A 21749-nucleotide genomic window follows, 5' to 3' on the forward strand; every position below is an offset into this window, starting at 1 on the left:
ACTCCTCCCAGCCGGTCATCAATCCAAAGGAAGCCTGGGAAGCAAGGCTATTAACCGCATTACCAACTTTCTGAAATCACATCCTTCTCTGCCTGCCTTGCCAGGGACTTACATTTCAGATGGGCTTGTTAGATCTTTTTTGAAAAGCACTTCTTTAGTTACTTGCTTTGTCATTAACCTAGATGAAAACAAAATATATATGGATAATAATTTTCTACATATTTTGATTAAACATAATTTGAAATATTCAACCCTTTTTATATGCTTTTCTCTCCCCTATATTTTTCAAACTGAAAGTCTAGAGCAAATCAGCCTATTGTGCATCCCGAGAAGCTAAAACATATGACCAGTTTCTGCAGTTTACCCTCTCTCCAACACTAGATTTGTTTATTGAGAGAGGATCCTTATTGGGGTCTTGGTTATATTTGTTTTAATAGAATATTATTTTTTATTTATTTCTTTTATATGGTTGTTTTTCCACTAATATTCATAAGTACAGTGTTTTCTCCTTTGGCATCAAGAATGGTCACCCAAAACACCCTAAACGATAAACATCAATGCATTAGTTAATGCATTACTACATTTTCCTTTGAGGAATAAACTATAGCAAAATGAAAGAAAATTCTGGAACAGAGAAGGTCCCATTTCTGCCCTGTTGAGGGAGCACAGGACCTTATTTTATCATTCGGCACCCTGATTCATACATTGCCACAAATTCCTTAAAGAAATGACATGGAGTGGCCGGGCGCAGTGGCTCACGCCTGTAATCCCAGCACTTTGGGAGGCCGAGGCGGGCGGATCACGAGGTCAGGAGATCGAGACCACGGTGAAACCCCATCTCTACTAAAAATACAAAACAAAAATTAGCCGGGCGTGGTGGCAGGCGCCTGTAGTCCCAGCTACTCGGAGAGGCTGAGGCAGGAGAATGGCGTGAACTCGGGAGGCGGAGCTTGCAGTGAGCCGAGATGGCGCCACTGCACTCCAGCCTGGGCGACAGAGCGAGACTCCATCTCAAAAAAAAAAAAGAAATGACATGGAGTGACAAAATGTCACCTGTGTACTGGTGTTTAAGTTTTTTGGCAAAAATTGCTGTCACCAGGGTAGACTGCATCCCAAGACCCTTTCCCAACGGGCATTTGTTTTGAGGAATTTACTCAAGGCCTGGGTTTTTACTCTCAGAAATTTGATTTTGGTAGCTCATTATGAGAAGGTTGTAAATGTACTTGCTAAACACGTAAAAAATTGATATGTAGAGCAGCATGCCAATTCGCTAATTTATAGCTCGAACTCTAACAGACCTTTCAAGCACTTCAGTCTATCAGTTATTTTGTATGGAACTTAAACTTTTTTGGAGCCATAAATCTCCTTGAGAGTATGATGTTAAGACTAATGAATACTCTTTCTATAAAAATATATGATCACATTTAAACAAACATTGGCATATACTTTCAGGAGGTTCACAAATGATTTGAAACCCATTAATAAACTTCTTAGGAACCCATGATGGTACTCTACAATTTCATGGAAAAGGAAATAATAATCAAATACGGTTATTGATGAAAAATAAAACTAAGAGAACTTAATTGTATGATTCGAATTGTTTTAGTGTTGTATTATTATAGTCGATGCATCAACCATTCTCCGTATATGGACTTTAACTGTCATCAGTACTAGACAAAGAATGGAAACAATGAATACAATAATAAATATTCCTACAGTATTGATTACGTACAAGACGCTGTTCTAAAACTTTCTATATTAGCTCATTTATCCTCACAATAATAGAGTCCAAAATCACAACACTCAATCCCCAGGCAGTTCCACAGAAGGGTTCTACAAAAATTTGTGTCTCTGATTTTTAAGTCTCTATGTACTATTAGTGTCTGCTTAGTTGTGTAAGCAGCTAGAAATCTGCAACAATCAACCTTTTCTTGAGGCCACATATTTATTCCTATATCGAGCATACATAATATACAAGATACTCTGGATGTAATATTTAGGATACAGGTTACTGCTGCTAAGGATAGATTTTTACCCTAAACCATCCTTTTCAATCCCCTATTTACATGCTGATTTTGGTAATTTACTTCTTCACGATCTTAATATATACGTTTTCATTTGTTTATATGGAGGGTGGCAAGGAGTAATTATTGAGCCCTCTCTTTGCCATTTAAACTAAGTTTTATACCTTTTCTATCTTTTTGGTTCACATATAAGTCTTAGCAATGGACTTCAATACATTATGTTTTTATAAAATTAGTTTATCAATTTGGCTGCTGACTATGAATTAAAATATGTGACACATTTCAGTAATTCAATTCAGCTAATATTTATTGAATGCCTAAATATCAACCAGTTTCTGTCTTTGAGAAAACTTATGATGAAATAGGTTGAACACATTCCCAAAACATTTACATGCAAACACGGATTTGGTAAGTGTTAGAGTCTTGGCTTTACAGACAATTTAGGGGAAGGATGGATTTATACTGATCAATAAGGCTGATGACAGCCTAGTAGAAAGAGCCATTGTAAAATTGGCTCTGACTGGGTACAATTTTGATTTTAAAAAAATCAGGGTAGGTAATTTCAGTCTAAAGTAAGAAGGAGCAAGTCCCCAAAGAGGAAAAGTAGAGGGAGTATTTTTAGAGTCGGAACAGACTGCAGCCTAGACTGTGTTAAGAACAGTGGGAGATACGACGGGGAAAGCAGAATGGCACAGCACTATGGAGGGGCTTACATGTCATACAAAGGCAGTGGTTTTCAAAGAGAACAGTTTTGCCCCCCAGGGGACATTTGGCAGTGTCTGGAGACACTGTAGAGTGTCACAACTGAGGTTGCTACTGGCATCTAGTGGGTAGAGGCAGTAAGGAAGTTAGGCTTAATTCTGTAGGCACTGGGGAGCTATTGATGGGCTATGCTTTCGTGCACTGTGATTGTCTAGGCTCCCACGTATTGTTGCACTGAGTCTGCAAAATGTTGCTTTGAAAGTCTCCTATGGGAAAAATATGAAAAGAAAAGACCACTTGTGGAGATAAGGAATAACATACGTTAATCATTAAATGGCCCTTGAACTTGAAGAAAAAAGAAAAAAAAAAGGAAGAAAAAAGAGACAACAGTTTCTTGCATTGTGGGGCTCCAGACTTAAAATATTAGCACAAAGGAGAATGTAGGCATTGTTACAAACAGGCATATTCCTAATCATTGGAGCATTCTGATTTCATTACCTGGAGAGTGCAATATCTAGCAGTACATGGAGCTAGAGATTTTAAATATTTTTCTCTGGTTATACGTTTCACTAAAGCAAATTGCTGTCAAAAACATAAACATACCCCCAAACACCTCAAATCCCACCCTATAATTTGAGAAACAAGTTGGTCATCTATATTTTACATTTTCTGAAATAATTAATATCAAAAAGTGAATACGATCAAAAGGATTCATAAACAACCAGAAACCTCATGCCAGGTACCCTTATCTCTCCAGCATCATGAGAGGGTAAATAAGCAGGAAAAAAAAAAACAAATTAATTTTATTTTTAGCCCTGCCAAGCTGTGACCGTATCCCTGGGTCGGATTTTTTAGCATGAAGTAGATTTGACTTTTTGTTGCTAAGACAAGGTTTGGAGCCACCATAGCCTTCCCCAGTCCCTTGCCTATTCTATCTTGTTGCTTTAGATTGTGATAGTAGAATTAGAAGATCTTTTCCAGCCATAGATTTTTAAGTAAATGGTTCAAATGAGTCTCTGTAGCAGGCACGTGGTGATCAAGAGGCCCTTCCATTTTAAAGGCATTTGCTGACTCTAGGAGTTCTTTTCTCTGTTATAAAGTGTTCTGATCCAATGCAGTGACCTGAAAGCTAATCCAGTCCTCCCTAGTTCTGGAGTAAACATAGGTGGGAAGAAGCAAATCATGAAAACAACTAGGCATCCTCTTAGGCAGAAATTTTCAAGGCAATCATGTTATTTTAGGCACATACAGCAGAGGGCATTGTTTGGTCAAACATAAAACAGGGCTGCTACTGATAATAATAGACAAAGAAAAAGAAATAGGGAAATCTCCCCGACTTTATCACCCACCCCATCCCCCTCAAAAAAAACATGCAAAGAGACAGTGAGATGATCTTTAAATCACTGTTCTTCTCAGCTCTTTGTAGGAGAAACTTCTATGAAAATAACTACAAACTGGAAAACATTATTCCCCAAATCGATGAAATTCCCGCTATGTGAATGGGGTTCTACTAGGTGTTAGGGATCAATAAGTGAGTATGACATCCTATGGGTATTTAGTGCATTTACAGCCTTGACTTAATGAGTTTTCAACCTGCTTCTGTCCGCGTGGGGTACTCATTCATTCATTCATGCATTTAACAAATACTCCATGAATACTGTTCTAGGTGAATACTACTGAATAAGGAAGACAAGTCTCTACTCCATGGAAATTAACCTTCCACTGAGGTGAGACAAGCAGTAAGAAAATATGCACCTGAGTGTATGAGAAAAAATAACAAATAGTGATATGTGCCATGAGGAAAATTGAATATGGGTAACTTATTAAATATGACAAAAGGGATACTTTTTGCCAGGTAATCAAAAAGAACTTTCTGAGAAGGTAAAATTTAAAGTGAGCCCAGAATTAAAAGGAAAACCAACCACGCAAAAATCAAAGGATACACATTGCAGGCAGAGGGAATCCTAGTACAAAGGTCCTGAGTCGGGAACAAGGCTGAATCTTTTGAGAAACCATGAAAGGCCAGTGGGGTGGAAACGAGAAGGTGGAGTGAGAAAAAGCTGAGAAGTGGGAGAAGTAGACAGGGGTCAGGCTGAGTCTTGGAGCCCAACGCGGTTTGCATTTTGTTCTAAAAAGGTATGGAGCTAATAGGGGTGTTTCAACTAAAAAAATAGCATGAACATATTTATAATTTAAAACTTCAATCTAAATACTCTAAAAAGAATCAATTGTCGTAATGCAGTTAACCAAAGTAGGGAAATTCATGGCAGTGTGTTTCAGAGGTTCAAGTTGGAAATGAAGATGACATATAATCTAGAAAGAGACAATGAGGAAAAGTAGACAGACCCACATTATGTTTTAAGGTTGAATCAGAATAGTGCTGGGCTGCAGGTGAATACAGAAAAAAAAAAAGTCAAAGAAGAGTTTAACAATTTTGCCTTGAGCAACTGGTCACGTGGTCGTGGCTTTTATGGAGGTTCAGGGACAAGTTTGGGGATTCGCTTTCAGTGTACACTATGCCATTTAATTCGTGTAATCCTCACAATGTCTGTTTATTGTATTGTTATCATCATTCCTACTTAGGAAGGTGCGGCTCGGAGAAGGCCAATTTACCAAAGATCAAACAGTCAGGAATACCAAACCAACGCTCCAGCGGGAGGCATTTTACTCTAAAGCTGGTTTTTGTTTTGCTGGGTCTTACTATTGTAGATTGGGCATTCTTTTTGTGCTTCAGCATTGTTTCAAATTAGAAAGACGACTAAAACTAAATGTGTGTTTAGTAGTCCTTTGTGTGCTATCTGCAGCATGGACATGAGTCACTCTAGATATCAAAGATGCCTCTTTTCCTGACTTGCAGATCAGAGATTCCAAAATGATACACTGCTCTTTTTGTGTACCCTGATATTTTCTAACGTGACCATATGCAGAAGCTAATTTTCTCTTCATTGGTATTTCATGCTCAACAGGATTTTAACTGGGGCGTATTAATTTGAACTATACACGTCTCAGTAGTCAGATAATCAGATTGGAGATCGGTTCCATTCATTTCTAAAGCAATACTAGGGACGTCGATTATTAAAGTCACTTACTTTCTCATCAACGTCTTCTCTGCAATTTCCTTTAGGGACAAGAGCAGAAACTTTCCAAAACAGTATTCTCATCATTCCCTCTCCTGCTTAAAAGCCACAAGTTTCCAAGTTTTTTTATTAAAATACATTCAAACTTTTTTGTTAGGCTTGCAGTGCCCCTCAATTGGGCTAGTTTAACTAACTTCTGTAGTGTAAGTCCTTTACTTCCATTAAGTCAGTTTTCTTATTATTTTATGCTCCTACTCCTCTGCTTTCATAAGTAAGCTCCTACTTAATCCAACACTGCCCCGCCTCCATGCCAATCTATATTCCTTTAAAGACCTGCATAAAATTCCAAATCTCTATTTTTTTTTTTGTCTTTCCTTTTTTTGAGATTTGTTGCCCGGTTTGAGTGCAGCGGCACAATCTTGGCTGACTGTAACCTCCGCTTCCCGGTTCAAGCAATTTTCCTGCCTCAGCCTCCTGAGTAGCTGGGATTACAGGTGCCCACCACCATGCCCAGCTACTTTTTGTATTTTTAGTAGAGACAGGGTTTCACCATGTTCGCCAGGATAGTCTCAATCTCTTAACCTCATAATCTGCCCACCTCGGCTCCCAAAGTGCTGGGATTATAGGCGTGAGCCACCGCACCTGGCCCCAAATTCTCTTCTTCTTCTTTTTATTTTTTTTTGAGACAAAGTTTCGCTCTGTCGCCCAGGCTGGAGTGCAATGGTGCCATCTCAGCTCACTGTAACCTTTGCCTCCCAGGTTCAAGCTATTCTCCTACCTCAGCCTCCCGAGTAGCTGGGATTACAGGGATGCATCAACACACCTGGTTAATTTTGTATTTTTAGTAGAGATGGGGTTTCTCCATGTTAGTCAGGCTGGTCTCGAACTCCCCACCTCAGGTGATTCGCCCACCTTGACCTCCCAAAGTGCTGGGATTACAGATGTGAGCCACCACGCCTATCCCCAAATTCTCTTCTTAAAGCATTCTCTGATTAGCTATGCCTACATTAATCTCTGGTAATTCTTTATGGCATGTAAATATTGAATGTATTGATTTACACTAGTACCTATATGTATATATGTACATTTTTAAATTTTTGATATATGTCTATAATGTGTTTTATACCTCTAAGATGGGAAAGTTCTTGAAGACATGGGTAATCTAGCTCTCTTACAATCCTTATTACACACTCCAGCACATGACCCCGTGTTGGTGGCAGCCACGTTGTTTTTGTTGTTCTACTTTTCTAGTACATAATTCTCTGTAGTCAGAACTTCTCACCTAATGACATGGTAATGTTATCACTAGTGACATATAGTCACAACACTAGTGACAACATTATAATATCATTAGGTGAGAAGTCCTGACTACAGAGAAACATAAACCCTAAGAATATATTATACATTCTTCCACTGTAAGCCAAATAAGTCTTCTAGAAGAATGAAAATGCAGAGTCAGGTGGGTTTTTTTTTTTTTTTTTTTTTTTGTAAATCTCAACTTCTGAAATTTTAGCATTTTCTAGAAACATTGCAGAGTCAGTGTGTTTAGCCAAACAGCTGCCTGTTAACTTGACAGGTTGATTCACTGGGTTACAGCCATTTGAATGTTGTAGCATTTCCATTACATTTACCTACTGATTCAGCCCTGGGCATATTTACAAAACAAAATTCTTTCCCTGAAAATCTGCAGAACTACATACTCCTGCATAAGGGGTGGAGAAAGCTCAAGATTTGCAAGATTGGGTTAAAAATGGGAAAATAAATGATCTATATTAGGAAATGTTTATGAAATAAACTTGATTTGAAGAAGTGTGTTACCTTTGGTAATGGTGTTATTTAATTCATTGCTTTGTTTTTTCTCCTGTGTATTCTAGCATTCTTTAAAACCCAGAGATGTCCAGATAAATGATTTTGCAGTAGAAATCTTTCTTAGCATGATGCGGGATGAGCTTCAGACCTTTCTTATAAGGATATCATGTTGCTTCACCTTAATTTGTTTCCTTTGAAAGGTCTCATATTTATAATGGTACAGGAAAATAAAATAATAAAATGTTTCCGTCTTCTTTGCTATTGGCTGAGGAAATAAGGAGAGAGAGAGAGAGAAGAAATGAACATAAATGTATCAGGATAGGTTTGGCTGCATGTAACCAGAAAAATAATAACTGTTTATACTGTAATATATTATTTTACATAATAAGTCCAGAAGAAAAACAGTTACAGGGTTCATAATTCAGCTGCTTATCACAAATATCAAAGATTTAAGTTCTTTCCATTTTTTCATTTTTTCTTTCTTGATATATCAGCTTTGTCCTCAGGCTGCCTCCCCTCTTGGCCACAAGATGGCTGCAGCAGCTCTAGGCATCTTTTACCCTCCACAATATCTAGAAACAGAACAAAGAATTATTTCATCCCCATGTTTTTCTTCTTATTAGTGGGAGAAAAAAATTCCTGAAATCCCTCAGCTGACTTCCCCTCACATCTTATTAGCCAAATTGTGTCACATGTTCAGACCTCATTAGTCTCTGAAAGCAGGAATGGTACTATCAATCTTTGCTTAGACAAGGGCTTAGCTAACTATAATCTGCAAGACAAACTGCTACTTTTTTGTGTGCGTCCTGTGAGCTAAGAATGTTTGTGAATTTTTAAATGGTTAGGAAATAGAATTTATTTATATATATATATATTCTTTTTTAAAAAGTTTAATTATTGTGGGTACATAGTAGGTGTATATATTTATGGGATACATGAGATACTTTGATACAGGCATACAATGCATAATAATCACATTAGGATAAATGGGGCACCTATGACCTCAAGCATTTATCCTTTGTGTTACAACAATTTTACTATTTTAGTTATTTTTAAATGTACAGTAAATTATTGTTGACTGTAGTCACCCTATTGTGCTATCAAATAGATCATATTAATTCTGTCTAACCATATTTTTATACCCATTAACCATCCCTCCTTTGCCTCCCCACATCCAACTATGCTTCTAAGTCTCTGATAACCATCATTCTGCTCTCTATCTCCATTAGTCAATTGTTTTACTTTTTAGCTCCCACAGATAAGTGAGAACATACGAAATTTGTCTTTCTGTGCTTGGCTTATTTCACTTAACATAATGACCTCCAGCTCCATCCATGTTGTTGCAAGTGATAGTTTCTCATACTTTTTTATAGCTGAATAGAACTTCATTGTATATATGTACCACATTTTAAAAATTCATTTATCTGTTGATGGACACTTAGGTTGCTTCCAAATCTTTGATATTATGAATAGTGCTGCAATAAACATGGGAGTGCAGATATTTCTTCCATATATTGATTTCCTTTTTTAGGGAATATATGCCTAGCAGTGGAACTGCTGGATTATATTATAGTTCTATTTTAAGTTTTTTGAAGAACTTCCAAAGTGTATTCCAGAGTGGTTATACTAATTTACATTTTGACCAACAGTGTACGAGGGTTCCCTTTGCCCCACATCCTCACAAGGATTTGTTACTGTTTTTGGTTAAAAGCCCTTTTAACTTGAGTGAGATGACATCTCATTACAATGTCTATTTAAGTCTTTAATCCGTTTTGATTTTTTTATATGACCAGAGATAGAGGTCTAGTTTTCTTCTTCTGCATATAGACATACAGTTTTCTCAGCACCATTTATTAAAGAGACTGTCTTTTCTCCAGTGTATATTCTTGGCACCTTTGTCAAAAATGAGTTCACTGTAGATGTATGGATTTGTTTCTGGATTCTCTATTATGTTCCATTGGTATATGTGTCTGATTTTATGCCAGTACCATGCTGTTTTGGTTACTATAGCTCTGTAGTATAATTTGAAGTCAGGTAATGAGATTCCTCCAGTTTTCTTCTTTTTGCTCAGGATAGCTTTGACTGTTCTGGGTCTTTTGTGGTCTCATATACATTTTAAGATTTTTTTTCTGTTTCTGTGAAGAATGTCTTTGGTATTTTGACAGGGATTGCATTGAATCTGTAGATTGCTTAGTGTAATATGGACATTTTAATCCTATTGATTCTTCTAATCCATAAGCATGGAATATCTTTCCATTTTTTGTGTGTCTGATTCAATTTCTTCTTTCATCAATGTTCTATAGTTTTCATTGTAGCGATCTTTCAGTTATTTAAGTTAATTCCTAAGTATTTTATTGTATTTATAGCTATAGTAAACGGGATTAATTTCTTGATTTCTTTTTTCAGATTGTTTGCAATTGGCATTTAGAAATGCTACTTATTTTTGTATGTTGATTTTGTATTCTGCAACTTTACTGAATTTATCAGTTCTAACAGTTTTTTGGTAGAGTCCTTAGGGTTTTCCAAATATAAGATCATATCATCTGCAAACAAAGATAATTTGACCTCTTCTTTTCCAAGACATCCTTTATTTGTCTTGTCTGATTGCTCTAGCTACAATTTCCAAAAATATCATTTTATACTATAAATAGTATTATTGGAGCACAGCCATGCCCATTTATATACCTTTTGTCTATGGCTGCTACAGTGGCATAACTGAGTAGTTGCAACAAGAGATCATATGGCTTACAAAGCCTGAAATAATTATTCTCTGGCCCTTTACAGAAAAAGTTTGCCTACTTCTAGCTTAAACGAAACTCTATTCACCCTTAAGTACTGGGTCAGCCTCTCCCAAAACAGATAAAATAGTATATGTGTGTGTGTGTGTGTGTGTGTGTGTATACATATATATATATATATATATACTTTTTATAGAGATATAAAAAAGTATATAGACCTATATCTATATATATATATATATTTGTTTTGTTTTGTTTTTGCATGGGAGTAAATGTTTTATATAAAATTTTCTTAGAAAAGAGTAAGGGAGTAGGATGTTTGGGTAGGCAACAAATTTGTGTTTGTGGGGTGGGGGGAGGGTGAAGATATTGTTTGAGATTCAATCACATTTTAAATGAGTAATACACCTTGTGTATTGTAAAAAGGTAATTCCTGAAATATTACCAATATAACCTGTTGATAAGGCAGAGTTGACTTTATTGATTATGATGGTAAGGAAAAGAACCACCTCACAAAGTTTGGCAGTGTCTGTGAGTGGAGCTGTGAAGATTAGGTCAGAATTTATTAAGAATTGGAAGTTTGACTGACATAGGAACAGAAAACCAAGTACTGCCTGTTCTGTCTTGTAAGTGGGAGCTGAAAAATGAGAACGCGTGGACACAGGGAGGGGAACAACACACACCGGGGCCTGTTTGGGATGCGAGGGGAGGGAGAGCATCAGAAGGAAATAGCTAATGCATGCGGGGCTTAATACGTAGGTCAGGGGTTGATAGGTGTAGCACACCACTATGGCACACGTTTAACTTATGTAACAAACCTGCATGTCCTGCACATGTATCCAGGAACTTCAAATTTAATTTAATTTTAAAAAAAGAATTGGAAGTATGAGTCTAGGAAGGTTTTTCAATGTAGAAACTTGTTTAGGATTATACAAGAATTATGACACAACAATTCAGGATTGAAGAAAACAGCAAGGTGAGTCAAAAGATTCAGTAAATCTGAGCACAGATGTCTGTTGAATTTTCCATGAAAGAGTGGATAGAACTTTGGGGGAAGTTCCTATAAGGATCAGTGAAGCCATTCGCTTTGGTGGAAGAGCCCCAGAAGAGGAAAGAGGTGCTAAGACAGACAGTGGAACAGCAAAATCATGTTGATGTAGATGGTAAGGTGTGGTTTGGAGTCTTAGGGGCCAGGGGTAAGCAGTTTTGGTTCTCCTGTTTAGGGAGGTTCGTTAAGGATAATGTGAGGAGGGAAAGAATAGGTACAGTTGTGGTTAACTGAATTCATCTTTCTCCCTCCTTGCTTACAAACTAGTTCTAATGTTTAGACAAAGCCTATGATGCCTTAGCAATGATACTGTGCTAAGTAAAGCATCTCCGTTAGCTAACTCTTTCACATATACTTGCTTCTGTGTCTCTCATTGCAGCTCTCAGTGCACTAAAGCACAGGTAGTAAAGGAAGAAAGTCTATTGACAAAGTCAAGATATCCTCTGGGACAAGGCTTAAAGTATCATAGTTTAATTCAAAACTTACACAAATGCATTTGTAAATAAATGCTGTCAGATGACATTGTAATGGATAGTGCATACTTTTAAATTAATTTTCCTTTGATGTGATAAAAACATCTTACAAAAGAGATGTTGAAGCCTGGCTTTTGATATAAAGTAACATAATTTAGATATTAAAGTAAAAAACCTTTTCTTGATAGTAGTTGATTTAATTCAGTGCACGTACCAAGCATTATTCACTGTAGGTTATAAATTAGCTTTGAACCAGCTATAATTCTTAAAGCATTACTTATGACTGATTTATAGAAAATCTCATTAATTGCAATACCACAAAGACCTTGAAGTAAGCAAGAAGTAGAAAATAAAACTCAGCCTGGAGAGTAAGAAAGAATAGATGCATACACCTTATAATTAATAGCAATATATCATTGTTGCATGTGTTTTACTTACAGTATGTTCCTGATTATATCAAGTAATCCTTACCACAAATTTGAATAAGAGATATTATTGTTGCTCCTGTCTTAAAAAACAGGAAGAAACTGAGTGTCCCATCACTTTATTTTTAATATGTATTAAATATTTATTATATATTGCTTCTTATGAGCCAGTAACTTTATATAACACAGTATTATGTGACAGGCCTAGCCAAAGTCTTTTGAGTAGATAACAGTGTTCTTTCACAGATGGGGAAAGTATAGAGAGATGAAGTAACTTTCTCAATTTTATGGTCATTGAGGTTCAAACAGGGATATGATCTCAAGAAGTCTCACATTGGACCCTTTTCTCTTGACCACTGAGCATGGCTGCCTTTACTGCCTCACATTTTAAAAAGAAAAAGGTAGCAAATGGCAGAGTAAAGAATTATCTTCTTTACTTTTGTGCTGTTTCCAGTCAACCAGTTATTTCTACCTGTTTTGCCTGAGACCCTAGGATTCTGAGAAGGGCTATGGGGTAGGGAATGGGAGAAAGAATGGAGGAACAGGACCCTGGGACCCCAACCCTAAAAATGTTAATTTGTTTATGTATCAGGGATTTTGCATGCTATGTTATTTTATGCCCAATAACCTTAATAACATAGGTTTCAGGGGGAGAGGGCATATGTAAAACTACACTAAATCACTCAAATGATAAATTTTCGATGGTCATGATTACTGGAAATTTAGATAGCTTTCTATTGATAATGGAAATATAAAAGAGTTATTTAAGGCCATATTTAAATTTACAAGAAGGATAACTCTATCTGACTTAGGTTGTGAAACCTACCAACCGCATTGTTGTCATGATATAAATGGGGCAGGGGTGCAGTCCTATAAAACCTGTTAACAGGATTGACATGATGAGCCAGGCCTTTTTGTTTAGTAATTGTTTTAGAATGCAGGTTTTATTATTATTTAGCTATAGTGAAGCAACAGATCAGGAGATGGCTGCTGTTTAAAAAGTGACGTTTTACTCACAGCTCACAGGAGGCGGGGCATGGCACAGCACGTGGAGGCCACAGTGGGAAGCAGCAGGATCAGCCAGTAGGGAGCAGCCAGTGGAAAATGTGGGCAAGAGTCTTTATTGTGGTTTTAGGGGAAGGCAGGGTAAATGGGCTTATGATTGGGTAGTTTGAACAATTTTGGCAGGCTCTGGGACATAGGGGCTGTCCCTTGTTGTCTGGTAAGTGGTAAGTGGACGTGGGGTGATTAGGGCAGGGGAATGGTGGTGTGAGTGTTAAGAGTCCTGGGAGAACCTGATAAAGAAGGTGGCTGGGGTCTGACCTTTGGATTGGCTGGTTTGCGTATGAAAGTCATGCTTATAGGCAAGTCCTTGACTATTTCTAGGAATTTGCTAGCCCTGAAAGGGTAGCCTCTCTAGGATCAGCAAGGCCTCAAATGTTAGAACATCAGAAAACACAAAAAATAAAAAGGCATGATTAATACATGAGAACATGTGACTATATATATGCAAAGGGCTGTGATTAGATATTTGCTTTGTCATACATTTTTCCATATCTTTTCATTTTGTGCCCACAGTATGCCAGGCACTGTGTTGGCAATAGGCTAAGAGGAATCCATCAGACATGGCCCCTGTTCTCACAGAGTCCACAGGCTGATGGAGGAAACCACCCAGAAACAAATAATCACAGTACCAGATGGTGTGAAAAGTCAATCTAGAGCTGCAACAGCTCCAAGGAAGGAAGCAAGTTGGTTGGCCTTAGAAGGCTGGGGAAAAAAAATAGTAACTCAGAATCTATTACTCAAATATTTTTGCTGTCATAGAGAAGGACATAAAAGCCTCTGAAGCCAGAAAGCAATGGAGGACTTAAATATCACCTTCTTAAGACCAAGGTTCCTTACAGTGTTTTTGTAAATGTGGGTATATGTTTAAGGATTGCTAATGACAGCTGCTTTTCCTTAAGAGTGCATCTCCTATTACTGGGGGGAAAGAAAGCCTCTTCTCTACCTTCTGTAGGCTATGTAAATGCAACTATTTCTCACTGGGGATCTCACCACTAGTGAAAGGATCATGTCCTAAAAAGGAGCCAGCCCTTCTTCCTCAAGCTCTCGGTGGTAGACAAGGAAGTGCTGGCTTTGAAACTGGATTGCTCTTTGGCACTTGCTTCTCTCCAAGACTCACCTGAGCCAACAGGAAGATCTTCCTAATTGCTCTGCTTGCCACTAGTTTCTTCCATTGCTTGTCTGTGCCCCATATTAACCTCGCATCATCATTTTTCAAAACAAAGTCAATGATAGCATTCTTTTCTAAAAACAAAACATGTTGCCTGCACTATAAAATTGGGACTCTTAAGTTTGACATAACCAACTCTTAAGAGTCTTTACCCGATCTTATTCCAGCTTCCTTTCTCATTCTCGTCCTCAGGCCTTCCATTCTCCTGATAGAGGGTACTTTTTACTATTCCCTGGATGTACTAGCATTTTTCATGTCTGCTTGCCTTGGTTCAGCTGATCCCTCTGTGCTTAAAATGCCCTTCTTTCCTTTTCTCAGCAGCTTCTACAAAATATAGATCAGATATCCGTCTTCTTTGAAACCTCCTTGGTTTTCCGGCATAGATTAAGTTGCTCTGATGTTAGCGCTTTTGTGCCAATGTAGACTTCTGTCATAGCAATGAACATGTATCATTGTACTTCATCTGTTTGCTTTTCTGTCTCACCCTTTAAATTCCCTCGAGGTAAGGCTTCTATTCCTCATCCTTATATGCCCACTACTTAGCAAAATATCTGGCTGAAGGAAACAACAAAAAGGACTCAGAACAATACCTCCCACATTGTCAGAACTCAATAAATGTTAGATATGATTATTTTATAATAAAATATTTTTATATTAATTTATTGTTAATATTTTAAATAATTAATAATTACATTTGTTATGTCATACCTATAAATATTTTTAATATTACATTATTATTTCAATATTAAATTTAATATTAATTTGTTTAATATTAAAATATTTTAAAATCAAATAATTTATAAATTTTTAATTTTTAATTTATAAATTGATGAATTATAATTTTAAAAATTATAATTTAAAAATTTATAATGAAATTAATATTTCATTATAAATCTAAATATATTAGTATAATGATTACTATTATTTATAATGAAATTAGTATTTATAATAAAATTAATATTTCATATTAAGATATTTTTAATATGAAATAATAACCATATCTGTCATATAATCATATCTAACATTTATTGAGTTCTGACAATGTGGGAGGTATTGTTCTAAGTCCTTTTTCTGTATTAACTCATTTTATCCTCACAACAACCCTATGTGGTGTGTAATATTAACATCTTCATTCCGATTTTGCGAGTGGGAGAGAAATTAAGCCACAGAAAGGATAAGTAACTTGCTCAAGGTGACACATAATGGGTCCTACATTAGTGCCTTTTTGAATTGAAATGTGTTGACCCCTCCCACTGGCCCCCCCGCTTTTTTTTCTTTCCAAGAGATTCATAGAAGACACACTGTTTATTGAGTTGACAGACTTGGGAGAAGTTATTACACAGGTGCCCAGTCCACAATTAGTCAGCTTGAGTGGGGTGTATACTTGGTAACAACATAAGCTCCTTTGGAAGACTTCCTTCGGCCACAAGAGATGCAGGAGATGAGTTATTTTCCTTCCCAAAAATCTACTCAAAACCAGTAAGAGTAGGGACACAAGACATAATAGTCCTGTTACACTATTTTTTTCTGTAAATAAAAATTATGGTTCATGGGAAAATAGTTAATATGTGATATGTCTGCTTATAGGCTGCAGTCAGCTATGTTATAATGAGTTGGTATATGAGAATCTCTAGAAGTTTATATATACATGTGTGTGTCACTATTTCAGTGCATCTTCACAGGTACCATAAATTAAGTTGCCAGTGCTTACAGCTGAGGTCACCCCCAAAGGGAAGGTATTTTAAAGAAATTGTGAAAAATATTTTGCATTTACCTTTATTCCCATAGCAACATTTTTATGGAGCATCTGAGATCATATTCTCTGGGATCAGTCTAATGAGCATCTGAGCGCTGCTTTATACTTACTAAACATGTGACTTCTTGAATGTCACTTCTATGATGATATTTCTTCATTTTGAAAATGAAAAGAATGACAATTCCTACTTCAGAGAACTGTTGTAAGGATTACGAAGGATTACAACCAGCTTCATAGGCCTACAACCTGTGCAGTTGCAAAGAAACCCACATTTAGATGGACCCACACTTGGTTTAGTGGTCTTTTGTTACTGATTTGATATTATTAATACTTTTTTATAAGGCTTCCTACATTTTTATTTTGCACTGGGAACCACAAATTATGTAACCATTTCCAGACAGGCTTGTTTGTGAAGTATGTAGCCCATGGTGCTTGGCACATAAAATAACCTTCGATATAATATGTCAGCTATTACTACTTTTGCAAAGGAGCTTTTAGTTTGTTTGATATAGTCCCAAAGTCCTATTTTCTAAGCTTTTCAATCTGCCGTGGACATTGAAGCTAATGGTGGGATATGTATTATATGTCCTCATGCATTTGGGCCACATTTGATTGGTAAACAATACATTAGTGTCCTCTACTTCATTGACCCCTTACTCTGTGGTTATACATCTCGTAGAATGTGGGCTTTGGATGGCTCCTAATTTGGATTAAAGGTACATTTTCCTCTAAATATGAACCACATAGCTTAATAAAGGATATTCGATTTGTTTTTAATTTGTCTGACACGTGACGGGTCTAGCTGATATACTATATCACCGACATTACTCCAGAAAGACACTTAGAGTAAATCTAATCTAATAATTGTTTTTTTGCTTTTATTTTGCAGACTGTTTGAATTCCAGAAGGACCAACACCAGATAAATTATGAATGTTGAACAAGATGACCTTACATCCACAGCAGATAATGATAGGTCCTAGGTTTAACAGGGCCCTATTTGACCCCCTGCTTGTGGTGCTGCTGGCTCTTCAACTTCTTGTGGTGGCTGGTCTGGTGCGGGCTCAGACCTGCCCTTCTGTGTGCTCCTGCAGCAACCAGTTCAGCAAGGTGATTTGTGTTCGGAAAAACCTGCGTGAGGTTCCGGATGGCATCTCCACCAACACACGGCTGCTGAACCTCCATGAGAACCAAATCCAGATCATCAAAGTGAACAGCTTCAAGCACTTGAGGCACTTGGAAATCCTACAGTTGAGTAGGAACCATATCAGAACCATTGAAATTGGGGCTTTCAATGGTCTGGCGAACCTCAACACTCTGGAACTCTTTGACAATCGTCTTACTACCATTCCGAATGGAGCTTTTGTATACTTGTCTAAACTGAAGGAGCTCTGGTTGCGAAACAACCCCATTGAAAGCATCCCTTCTTATGCTTTTAACAGAATTCCTTCTTTGCGCCGACTAGACTTAGGGGAATTGAAAAGACTTTCATACATCTCAGAAGGTGCCTTTGAAGGTCTGTCCAACTTGAGGTATTTGAACCTTGCCATGTGCAACCTTCGGGAAATCCCTAACCTCACACCGCTCATAAAACTAGATGAGCTGGATCTTTCTGGGAATCACTTATCTGCCATCAGGCCTGGCTCTTTCCAGGGTTTGATGCACCTTCAAAAACTGTGGATGATACAGTCCCAGATTCAAGTGATTGAACGGAATGCCTTTGACAACCTTCAGTCACTAGTGGAGATCAACCTGGCACACAATAATCTAACATTACTGCCTCATGACCTCTTCACTCCCTTGCATCATCTAGAGCGGATACATTTACATCACAACCCTTGGAACTGTAACTGTGACATACTGTGGCTCAGCTGGTGGATAAAAGACATGGCCCCCTCCAACACAGCTTGTTGTGCCCGGTGTAACACTCCTCCCAATCTAAAGGGGAGGTACATTGGAGAGCTCGACCAGAATTACTTCACATGCTATGCTCCGGTGATTGTGGAGCCCCCTGCAGACCTCAATGTCACTGAAGGCATGGCAGCTGAGCTGAAATGTCGGGCCTCCACATCCCTGACATCTGTATCTTGGATTACTCCAAATGGAACAGTCATGACACATGGGGCGTACAAAGTGCGGATAGCTGTGCTCAGTGATGGTACGTTAAATTTCACAAATGTAACTGTGCAAGATACAGGCATGTACACATGTATGGTGAGTAATTCCGTTGGGAATACTACTGCTTCAGCCACCCTGAATGTTACTGCAGCAACCACTACTCCTTTCTCTTACTTTTCAACCGTCACAGTAGAGACTATGGAGCCGTCTCAGGATGAGGCACGGACCACAGATAACAATGTGGGTCCCACTCCAGTGGTCGACTGGGAGACCACCAATGTGACCACCTCTCTCACGCCACAGAGCACAAGGTCGACAGAGAAAACCTTCACCATCCCAGTGACTGATATAAACAGTGGGATCCCAGGAATTGATGAGGTCATGAAGACTACCAAAATCATCATTGGGTGTTTTGTGGCCATCACACTCATGGCTGCAGTGATGCTGGTCATTTTCTACAAGATGAGGAAGCAGCACCATCGGCAAAACCATCACGCCCCAACAAGGACTGTTGAAATTATTAATGTGGATGATGAGATTACGGGAGACACACCCATGGAAAGCCACCTGCCCATGCCTGCGATCGAGCATGAGCACCTAAATCACTATAACTCATACAAATCTCCCTTCAACCACACAACAACAGTTAACACAATAAATTCAATACACAGTTCAGTGCATGAACCGTTATTGATCCGAATGAACTCTAAAGACAATGTACAAGAGACTCAAATCTAAAACATTTACAGTTACAAAAAACAAACAATCAAAAAAAAGACAGTTTATTAAAAATGACACAAATGACTGGGCTAAATCTACTGTTTCAAAAAAGTGTCTTTACAAAAAAACAAAAAAGAAAAGAAATTTATTTATTAAAAATTCTATTGTGATCTAAAGCAGACAAAATTATGTGTATTCCTCAGAACCTGTTTTTGCTGCACTTACTCACTATTTTCCCACATCTCATTCCTCCCTTCCCTGATTGCCATATTTTTCATAGCAGATCTCAATTCCTTAAAGAACTGGTCTAGGAAATTTTGTAAGAATTCTGTTACACTTTGAGATTTTTATGGTGAATTCTAGTGGTGAGATCCAGTCTATTTTGTCTCTCTCTCTTTTTTTAATTTTTTTCTTTTTCCCTCATACCCATATGAAGTAATCCAATGGGGAATGCAATATTAGAAATAGATTTTTAAGAGAGAACAAGGAAAAAAATGCAAGATCTTATATTTTTCATGTAATGACCTGTTCTGTATTTATGAGGAAGACCATTCTATGGAAAAGAAAAGAAAGTAAGCAAACAACAGATTAATTTACATATGAGCATCTATAAAACCCATGACTTTTAAACAACTCTAGAACCAGAATTTGTAGTTAAAAAGCTAAAAATAAGATTATAAATAAAATATTGTTGGTTTTTCTGTACCTGGACACAACTCATTTGTAGTATGGCTCAAATGTGAGAAACTTGAAGGTAATTAGATTTTCTGCTTTCTAAGAAAGAAAATACTGCAGTATTCTTTAGTCACAAAATCAATCTCTACAGGGTCCTGTTTGACTAGTTGACTTGAGTTTTAGATCTATGTTTAAGGATGCTGTGGTATTTTTTCCTTCTCATTAGGCTTGCCCTTTGTAGAATGCTCAGGTTCGAAAATAATGATTTTGTGAAGTAAATTTAATTCTACTTGAAGGAAAGTTTCAGTATAATTTATTTACTGCCTCCTAAACATAATTTCACTGGCCAGATGAACTATAACTGCGAAACATGGAAGTATTCTAAATCATCTAGAGCTGAAAAAGAATATTTGGTGATGAGTGTTAGCAAATTCAGTTCAATTCAATGATAATTATTAAAGACCTACTACACAGTAGTAAACACAGATTTTAGTATTTAGTATTGTGGGTGCACAACTGACAAGATCTGGTTCCTGCTCTTGCATTACTCCCAATCTACATAAAAATGATTAAAGAAATCATCTCAGTTCATTACTGGTTGCCAGTTCTAATTTTACTGTTAGGTGAAAGGCTGTGAATCAGAACCTTAAATTTTCAAAATATTAGATTACTGTTATTATAGAAAGCTCTTGGTTTTCTGATGGTTTCTTCCATCTTTCTGGAAGAGGTGATTATCTTTCTAAATGCAAACTGCAGAACTTTAAGAAGTGTGGGTTTAGATTTGCTCTGAAAGATGAATACATACCAGGAGAGGGCAATGCTAAATCAGTGGTCATTAATTAATGGTATTTTTTAAGGAGCTGGGGGCATCTTGGCTAAGAGACCATACACTAGCTTCCAAGTAAAAAAAGAACTTGCTGGTTATTGTACTTTGGCATTCTCCTGATATTTTAATATATTATGTATATGACTTGTATCTTTATGTGAAACAAGTGAATATATATAGATCTCATTATTGGCCTTGAAACTTGCTACCTTGGTGGTGAAACAAGGACTGACCAAGCTGAAGAAAACTTCAGCTCCTAATGGCTAAGAAGCTTGGATACTCACACTTAATTCTGCAGGCTGAACCTTACTCCATGGTTTTGTGGTCTCCAGGTGTGAAAAAATCAATTATTACTAGCAAAGTAGGTCAGAGAAATGGGAGAAAAGGACGGGAAATGAGAGCATGCAGGAGTCTTGCTTCTATTTTTTTTGATCACCAATTCTCTGGCTTTTTTCTTCCTCATATCTTACCTCCCTTGGTTAGGAACACAATCCACACTTGGTTTCACTGTGGAGAAGACTCAAGAAAAGGGAAAACATATTTTGGCTACTGTTTGTCAAGTTATTCAGTATTGAATATACTTAACATATTCCCAACCTGCAGATCACAAAAACACAAACAAGCAACAACAAAAAACACCAACAAATATCTATAACAACAAGCAAGCGCTAGTACAAAGAAAAGTGATATAAATCGGGAGGGAAAATGATCCTGCTTTCTCTACTTGGCTTGCGTTCACCAAACTCTGTCTTTGCTGACTCTGAAGCTTCTTTCATTTTAAGCTTATAATTCTTATAGGTTTAGTCCAAGTATGCAATTACCTTTGGCTGTGAGAGGTGGCTGAGCAGTTAGACAAATGCTACTAAATAGGATAAAAGGTGAACTTGCACTTAAAAAGTTAGGTTGGAATCTAAAGCATACAATTCAGTCTTCTAGGAGGTTATAGTATAGTACTAATGAATATATTTTGGGAAATAAATTTGATGCAAAGTTTAAATAAACCAGACTTGACTTCTATAATAAATTTAGAAACTCTTTTACCAAAGGTCCTCATTGCAGGTTTTGGGGATAAAGGGTAGAGTGCTATAAATCTATTATTTAAAGAAAACTAAAATGAATTCTAGATG

The 21749-nt window shown here is 37.2% G+C and overlaps 1 protein-coding gene across 9 annotated transcripts in view; it reads left to right on the top strand.

The window, feature by feature from the left end:
- The window catches only part of LRRC4C (leucine rich repeat containing 4C), a 1375811-nt gene extending 1355985 nt beyond the window's left edge, over positions 1 to 19826 (top strand). For 8 of the 9 annotated variants that reach the window (XM_055281880.2, XM_055281877.2, XM_055281879.2 and 5 more), the window contains one exon: positions 17175 to 19826. In XM_055281880.2, the coding sequence (XP_055137855.1) occupies positions 17217 to 19139 (1923 nt within the window). In that variant the 5' untranslated portion in view covers positions 17175 to 17216 and the 3' untranslated portion in view covers positions 19140 to 19826. Of the gene's footprint in view, positions 1 to 4434; positions 4454 to 17174 lie in introns of those variants that run through there. The other variant, XM_063641861.1, reaches the window with a different exon arrangement.
- Positions 19827 to 21749: the final 1923 nt, after the last annotated feature.

This window comes from Symphalangus syndactylus, chromosome 6 (assembly GCF_028878055.3).
Source record: "Symphalangus syndactylus isolate Jambi chromosome 6, NHGRI_mSymSyn1-v2.1_pri, whole genome shotgun sequence".
In the NCBI taxonomy this organism is placed as follows: Eukaryota; Metazoa; Chordata; class Mammalia; order Primates; family Hylobatidae; genus Symphalangus; species Symphalangus syndactylus.